Raw genomic sequence first — 8,493 nt, forward strand, 5'->3', positions numbered from 1 at the left:
TAACACATTTAATGCAAAATGAAAATAAATAATTCTTTCATCACTTACAAAAGTGCCGAAAATAACCCAACCTTAAATGCTTAGATTTTGAATACCCTTTTATGTCCAATTTGAAGTAAAATGCGGTGTACTCTAAGCCTCTTCTTCAAATAATTTACAGATTTAGAGGTTTCCTTTAGTCTATGAGAAAAAGGTAAAATAAATTGGTTGAGAAAACGTGGTTAAAGGAGTTTAAATTAGAGTTATCAAAATAACCTTATGAGTTTAAAAGAGTATAAAGGGACGGTTATGTTGTTAAATTTCAAATGATGTATCGGGGCAATGTATTTAAAATGGAAGTTGCTAAGGGATAATGTAAGTGGTGGTTTTGACTTTTGAAATTTGAGTCTTCAAATGGTTGAACAAGGACGTGTCTTTAACTTCCAAATTCAATAGCAATTGACCAAAATAAAAAATAAAAAAATAATAATAATAAAATAAATGGTGGTTAATGGTAAGTTGAAATGGCAATTTTAAATATATATTTTGGACAGGGACGTGCAATTATAGCTTCCAAATTCAAAATGGTAATATTGAACTGGGACGTGCCATTATAACCTCCGAATTCAAATGGCTTATTTATAAACGGCTTATTTATATACACATATATTTTGGTAGTTAACAAATAAAAACAATGGAGGTTAATCTAGTAAGTGGAGTAGTTAATAAACTTTATGGATGGAAAAACCGTAAGAAAAATTTAAAATAATGGAATTGAATCTGGGGTTATTTACTACAATATAACAAGTGTATCTAATTTTAAAATTTAAGGACTTAATAGATGTAGCAATTAATATAAAGTGCGTCATCAAAAATAATGTAACAAAATAAAAAAATTTCGTCTAAGGAAATTTCGACACCTTACAAAATCTAAAAAAGTAGGCGAACTCTACTATCATGACCAAAGCTTTTAATTTGAACTCTTGAGGAAGTGTCATAGCGATGCAATAATATAACTCAAATTATATTCGAGTTATACAAGGAATTTTTATTTTAAAACGAAATACAACATTTTTTTCTTGTTGCTACATATATGATGTTATCTTGTAAACTATTCATGATATGAACTCGATTTTCGATAAAAATATAAAATTGAAAAAGTATAATTATTTTCGAAATTTTCTACTCACTGAGCTATCAACTCATATATTTTCCCGTAATTTTTTCTATAGGTAGCAATTGATCCATTTTAGCTGGAAGAGCCTAACGATCTCGGAATGAGAACCACACGACATGTTGAAGGTTATAACTCAGATTGATGAAACACGAAATAAATAATTTGGGCCCATCTCATTATATTTTACATAGCATTTTATTTTGGCGCACTTTTTGTAGTAACTCATAGTCAACTTTGATGATAGATTGATCTAGTTAGCATCTATAGGAGAGATATTATCGGAAGAACAATTGTCAAGGTAACATTGTGGAATAACTTGTTAAAAGGATATTACACAAATTGATAATTGTTACCCATTTATTATTCATACATTTAGTGGGATAAACTACTTTCTTGATAATCACATCATAAATTTTCCCAAACGATCACTTAGTTGATCAATCTACATCTTTTGGTTTGACGTCAATTGGATCTTAGACCTTTTTGACATCAAGAGCGATATCTCGTCGAGGTTGGACCAGGCTATACATTGCAATCTGTATTGATAAATAATGATCGATTTTGAACAAGACTTTTGTTAATTCTCTCACTATTTTAGATTCAATTTTGACGATTTTAAGAGTGTAACATCTTATATTAGCCATGCACAAAGTCCCAGTTTCCCTTTCTGCATTTTTTTTTTCTTATTCTTTTTTCTTTTTGTGACTTTTTCATGCTCCTTAAGGGATTTTACATATTGAACGTTTGGCATAGTCCAAGAGTACTTAGTTTTTCTTAGGATAACCAATAAATTTTGCCATCAGAAGTTATTAATTTCGCAGGGGTGTTTGATTAAGCTTACAAAAAACTACAAATTACTTTGTGTCTAAACTTATTTAAATAACCTTTTTCTATTTTTAAATAACTCTACTTCACTATTAACTTGAATTTGATATCACTTGGTAGGAATAACATGATGCTTGAGATTTGGAGCACAATACATAAGAAAAGTGATCGACGTATATATCACTTCTAAGTTTACGGCCAATCAATGTTGGAATGAGTTTGCTGTTATGGGAAGACTCCAATTTCAAGCAATGATCACTCACCTTTTCATCTCTCAAAACAAATCAAAAGGAAAATTAATCCATGACATGGTCGATTTAGTAACAAACAAATTTAAAGTTTTTAGCATTTTATAAAGGGAAGCTTTTTCTAGTACTATAGTTACTAATCTATTTGTCAATAAAAATAAGTTATTTTAAAACTCGCTTCATCAATGAAAATTTATTTATTTCCAAGCAAAGTTTTAAGCCTGGTCAAACATGGTCAATGCAATACCCTCAACTTAAATTTTCAAGACGATCATTTATTTATTTGTTATTTTCAAGAGGATGTATGTGTTGGAGCCATATTTATACCAGAGCAAATAAGATCATCCTAAGATTTATACCTCAGGATAAGATGAAACCAATATTGGTATGAGTCCATGTAATAGCTTAAAGTTGTCGTTTTGGTCATCCTAGAGCAGATACTTCAATGTGGTTTCTACTGGCCAACACTTTTTAAAGATGCTCAAAGTTTTTGCAATCATATAATAGAAGTCAATGTATCGGTAATATATTAGACTGACATGAGATGCTGATGAATAACATTTTGGAAGTTGAACTTTTTGATGTTTTGGGCATTAACTTTATGGGGCAACTTCTCCCATCTTACTCAAATAGGTGCATCATTGTGGAGGTGGACTATGTGTCTAAATGGCTAGAAGCAAAGGCAAGGATGGTCGTGTGGTTTACAAAAAATAAATATACAGCAGATATGGAACACGCTAGGCCATGATTAGCGATGATGGAACTCACTTTTGCAATTGTTTATTTTAGTCAATGCTACACACGTATGGAGCGCGACATTGTGTGGCCACTGCTTACCATCCTCAAACAAGAGGAAAGGTCAATACATCTAATAGGCACTTGAAGTGGATCTGGGAACTAACAGTAAATTCATCAAGTGGACTACTGAGCAAATGGGTCCATTATGAATCAATCAGTTAATCAAACATTGATAATTATTACAAAGACGCATTTTATGTTCTCTTTAGATCAAGTAGTTTTGAAGAAAGTGGCAATTTTACCTGAATTAAACAATTTTTACGTCGATCACTAAAGCCCATATTTATGAAAGCCCAAGTACAGTAAATGAGGTCCATACAAAGCCTATTTATGAAAGCGCAAGTATAGGGGGGAAACAATCCACAACAGTTGTACGTATTTGCATAAATGTCCAGCCACGCCAAGCTCTTGAAGGATATTCTTTTCTACAAGAGAAAGATGGAGAAACATGAAATTGTTGCGTAATCGAGAATTGCAGTGCAATTCTTGAGAAAAAGTTCTCATAAATAAAAGATTCAAGGAGTTTCGCTATACCTTACATTATTTGTTCTAATTATTTTGGGCACTCATTTTGTGACCTAGGTGCTAATATTATTTCAATGCCCTTAACCACGTATGAAGCTTGGATTAGGAAAAGAAAAACCAACCATAGTGTCACTTAAACTTGTAAATCAATCTATCAAATATTCTCGCAGTAACATTCAGAATGCGTTGGTAACGTTGACAAATTCATATATTCGACTAATTTCATTGGTTTGAATATGGAGGAGGATGCATATATTCCCACAATATTGGATTGAACTATTCTGGATATCGGCCATGGCATTAATTAATGTCTACATAGAAAAGATGGTATGCAATAGCATCAAATACTTGCTGGCCAATGAGTCATCAGTAGGAATTTATAGAATCATATTCACACTAAAGATGTGCCCTGAATTAGAAGGGTGAATTCTTACTATCGCAAAATTATTTTTATTTAAATAAGTAACATATTTAAACAATTTTGAAAATAATGAACAAATTACAGGAGATATGTACACACAGTCGAGTTTAAGGATGAATAGAATATTTCTACGACTAGTTTTAAGCTACAACAGAGTGAATACGAAAGTAGTTATGAGCCGAGCCACTAAAAATATCTCTTTTTTTTGCATCTTTTATGATAAAGAGGGTAACAAGGCACCATAAACTTTAAAATGTGAATTTTCTAATTTGAATTTTATGCTTTATCTTCATAAACATTAAATATAATATACCATTATGGAGATCGGATAACAAAAGAAAACAAGTTGGGTGAAAAAAAATATGTTCAATCTGAATTCGATGGACACTGAATTTGTCTTCTGTAGAATAGAACGCAAGTAACTCCATCTCAATTTCATATATAACTGGACCATACACTTTTCCTTATTTTCATATATATAAAAAATAATTTACCATACGGTCAACTGGATTAAAAATATATAAAAATATATTCAAACTTGTACACACTAAATTGATATTCTCAATCTCAGATAATTGGTCGAACATAGCTCATGATTATTACACATAAATAATCTAATTTCAACAAACTATTATATGTAACATATGGAAATAGAAAACATTGGTAAATTTGAGGATTTTATTAAAACAGCGTGTGAGAAGTCCCAAATTATCGTCCATCAAGGATTGTAAGAGTGACATCATTAACGGAGTCTCCCATCCCGAAAGAGGTGTCGGAAAAAGTCGGTTGCTTCGGCACAGGTAAATCGACAATTTCCCGACTAAGCATTGCAAGTACAGTTGAAATTGTAGGCCGGTTATTAGGGAAATCTTGTACGCACAATAGTGCAATGTGAATGCACCTCACCATCTCTCCTGGGAATTCGGCTTTGTATATTGTTTGATCTATGAAGGTTGAACCATTGTCTTCATTCCATAATTTCCATGCCTAAAACAAATTATCATATATAAGATCCTGAGGAATGTTTGAAAACACAAATGAAAAACACAGGGAAGATTACGAAGTGGCTTACCCAACCCAAAAGGCTTAATGACCATTCATGACAGTAGAAGTTGGTGTTCTTTTTCCCACTCATGATTTCTAACATCAAAATGCCAAAACTATAGACGTCAGATTTTTCAGAAAACCTTCCTTCCATTGCATATTCTGGCGCCTTGTATCCGCTACAACATATGATAAATACATATACATTTGAATCATCCAATATTAACAGACGAATGGCATGTGCACGGTATTATTTAGATACTACATATTACATATGCTTTAAGGATAACAAAACTTCCATCAATTCAAAAATTGCTTACCGAGTTCCTAAGACTCTTCTAGTGTTGGCTTGATCTTGGTTGTCTCCAAATATTCTTGCCAGCCCAAAGTCTGAAATCTTTGGATTATAGTCCTCATCCAGCAGCACGTTACTCGGTTTCAAATCTCTGTGGATTATCTTCAGTATAGAATCCCTGTGAAGATAGAGAAGACCTCGCCCAATACCTTCAATGATGCTAAAACGTTTCTTCCAATCGAGAATCTTCTGTGATGGATGTGAAGTATCTACATGATTAAAAGCATATTATAAGAACCTGGTAGTAGAAGACGTTTGGAAAGGATAGAGAACAAAGTTGAATTTCAACTAACCAAACAGAAACACGTCTAAACTTTTATTAGGCATATACTCATAAACGAGAATTTTCTCTTCTTTCTCAACACAACATCCTAGTAATTTTACAAGATTTCGATGTTGGAGTTTGGAAATCACATTCACTTCATTCATAAATTCTTCCATTCCTTGTCGAGATGCTGCTGAAAGCCTCTTTACTGCAATTTCATTGCCATCGGCCAATTTACCCTGCGTACACATTAATAGCAATTTCAGCACGAGAACTATATAAAATGCAGTACAGTGTGCCCAAGGATACAAAAAATTACCTTATAAACAGGACCAAAACCACCCTTTCCAAGCATATTGTCATCATGGAATTGGTCTGTGGCATTTGCAACAGTCTCCAATGTGAATAATGGAAACACTTCAAGATTAACTTTATCCATATCATCTTTAATCACTATTCCAGAGGAATCTGATGGATACGTTTGCCCAGATTCATACAACTTTGCATCTAATTTTCCTTTGTCTCCTGGTTCCACAAGGAAAATCAATATCTTTAACTGACGGATACATATATACACATGTAAAGCCCGATAAATTATCCACTGTTCATTCTGTGTTACCTTTTCGCCTAGCCATCAACCAACAATAAATGAAAATGCAAAGCAGAATGGCAACCAAACCCACAACTATTGGAATCGTAATAATAAGCTTTTCGTATTTGTACTTTTCGTATTTGTGCTTGTGCTTTTCGTATTTGTGCCCATCTGGAAAAACCAAACATCAAGTTACTCACCAAATAACGAGTTCATAATCATTATGTGGCAACTTATCAAAGACAGGAGAACAATAAGTACCTAGTTCTGAAGAAGCTAGACGAATGTAAAGATCTTCACCAACGTTAGAAAATTGCTGAATGTCTATCAGTTCTTGGCTCCAGAACATACAACCAAGATTCTTGTCGCGTGCATAGGCTATGCACGAACAATTCCTCGAGCAGAGACTTCTACATTCCTCTACCGTCATAGAGGGTCCCTGTTCAGCAAAATCCGGCACTTTCATATATGGAAGCCTGAAGAATTCGTCTTCTTTGCCACCACCGCTCGTATTATTATTTCGATCACAAAGCAATGGTTTGCTCCGGACACATCCGCCAGACCAGTTTCCTCTTCCCCATTCCTCCGAATTCTTTGGTTCAAACCCTCTCAGACAAGAACAAATAGGCGAAGTCAGAGCATTGCAACTACCAAATGGCCCGCAAGTTCCATAAACATCACATTCTTGTTGAGGTGCCAACCATGTAATATCCCAGTTCTGCGTCTGACGATTCCACAATGTTTGAACCAAACTTCCTGTCGAATTCAACGTAATTCTCTTCAACAATTTTCCCTCTGGCACAGTGAAAAAGAAAGTTCCGGAAGAATCATTTACCTCAGTGAATCCGTCCACGTAAACAGAATACATATCTTGGACCCCAATTAGAACCTGCCCATTCCATGGACCACTTCGCCAGTGTGGACGATTCCCATTCCATGTATAAATTTGAGGAATACTCAGAGCCTGGAGACCCGCTGTGAAATTTCCAACTTCCGGATCCGTTGGGGTTTTCCATGAGGACACGACCACCCTATTACCTGTATTTATATTATCAATTATCCTCAAAGTAGGCAAAAGATTATTAGACGGGTGTCCAAAACTTTCCCACACCGTACGCCCACCTGACATATTTTGCAGAACAAGATTTCCAGTGTTCAAAAGCTGGACACTAGGATTAACCAAAGAGGTCGTAACATTTGTTGACCAAACTATCTCACCATCTCCCTTCGTTAGTACGATATTGCCATCTCGTGATATTTTTACACTGCCGGAAGAATCTGGAATTGGGTTGTCCCTGTTGGCAACCCATATCACCATTGATTCAGAAACGTTGTAAAATACACCAAAGTAGCGGTTCTTGGTAGTATTATCTGGGGAAAAGAATCCCATTTTGAAATCGTTGCCCATTGATGATATGGTGTCGGAGTCATTTAGGACAAAATTCGTTTTACAACCACAATCTCCTAATCCTAAACGAGGAAGACACAGTAGAATGAATAGGTACTGAAGAACAAAAAGTTTAATGATATGGCTACTGGGCATGGTTAATTCAAAGAAATTTGTGGGAGAAAATGCCATTACGTGAGAGATTTGCTAATAAGTAAATAATACCCACTGGTATTTGTGGGTAAAATCTATAATGATTCTCAGGCCTTGTTTGACCTAAATTTAAAAAAAATAAAATAAAATACATTCCTAAACGGTGATTTGAAATTATTTCAACTTCATATTCTTGGATTAAATAATATTACACACAAATTCAAAATTTTTATTTATTTTTTAATCACATATTTTCCATCAATACAATAATAAAAAATGCATTCTTACGAAAATAATGTGACCCAAACAAGAGTTATATAAAGCATCAAGAGAAATTGAAGTCAACTCTCAATCTTGCTTTTCGACATTGGGCCGGGTGTGAAGAAATTACATTACCCCGTTTGAGCCCCATTATTTCTCATTATATTAAATTAAATTAAATTTTCTCTCTCCTACTTTTAACTACACAATTTTCAATAAAATAATATTACACGTAAATCAAAAACTTTTCAACCATTCATTTTTCAAAAAAACACTATTAATCTCATTATAATCTACAAATAATGGGGCTCAAACGGGGAGAGAAACCGAAACACAATGTGGAGGTCATGATGTTTGAGAGTTCTATCATAGGTTTAAAAATTTTTGCCCTCAAATACAGCTCAAATAATGGTTCTAATTCCAAATGAAATAGCCATGAGTATAGCATTCATACACCCATAAA

General features: G+C 33.9%; 1 protein-coding gene across 2 annotated transcripts; it reads right to left on the reverse strand.

The window, feature by feature from the left end:
- Positions 1-4,483: 4,483 nt before the first annotated feature.
- LOC111396027 (G-type lectin S-receptor-like serine/threonine-protein kinase At1g11300) lies at positions 4,484-7,842 on the reverse strand. Of its 2 annotated transcripts, none has more exons than XM_023022273.1 (7): positions 6,491-7,842; positions 6,257-6,400; positions 5,957-6,162; positions 5,666-5,876; positions 5,338-5,581; positions 5,046-5,113; positions 4,484-4,960 (listed from the first exon to the last, which is right to left on the reverse strand). In XM_023022273.1, exons 1-6 carry the CDS (start codon positions 7,806-7,808, stop codon positions 5,071-5,073), a joined length of 2,166 nt encoding a protein of 721 aa, XP_022878041.1. In that variant the 5' UTR covers positions 7,809-7,842; the 3' UTR covers positions 4,484-4,960; positions 5,046-5,070. The 2 variants fall into 2 exon arrangements, with proteins under 2 accessions (XP_022878041.1, XP_022878040.1); XM_023022272.1 differs by having other exon boundaries at positions 5,046-5,196; positions 6,491-7,839.
- Between the last annotated feature and the right edge of the window lie 651 nt (positions 7,843-8,493).

This window comes from Olea europaea, chromosome 6, assembly GCF_002742605.1.
Source record: "Olea europaea var. sylvestris chromosome 6, O_europaea_v1, whole genome shotgun sequence".
NCBI lineage: Eukaryota > Viridiplantae > Streptophyta > Magnoliopsida > Lamiales > Oleaceae > Olea > Olea europaea.

Bases quoted from the DNA above. Each gene is read 5' to 3' on its own strand.
- LOC111396027 (XM_023022272.1), bottom strand. From the start codon at position 7,808: ATGGCATTTTCTCCCACAAATTTCTTTGAATTAACCATGCCCAGTAGC. The intron at 6,163-6,256 runs GTAACACAGAAT...TTGTGGAACCAG, and splicing joins GTTGATGGCTAGGCGAAAAG to GAGACAAAGGAAAATTAGAT. The intron at 4,961-5,045 runs GTAAGCCACTTC...AATTTGTTTTAG, and splicing joins CATTAAGCCTTTTGGGTTGG to GCATGGAAATTATGGAATGA.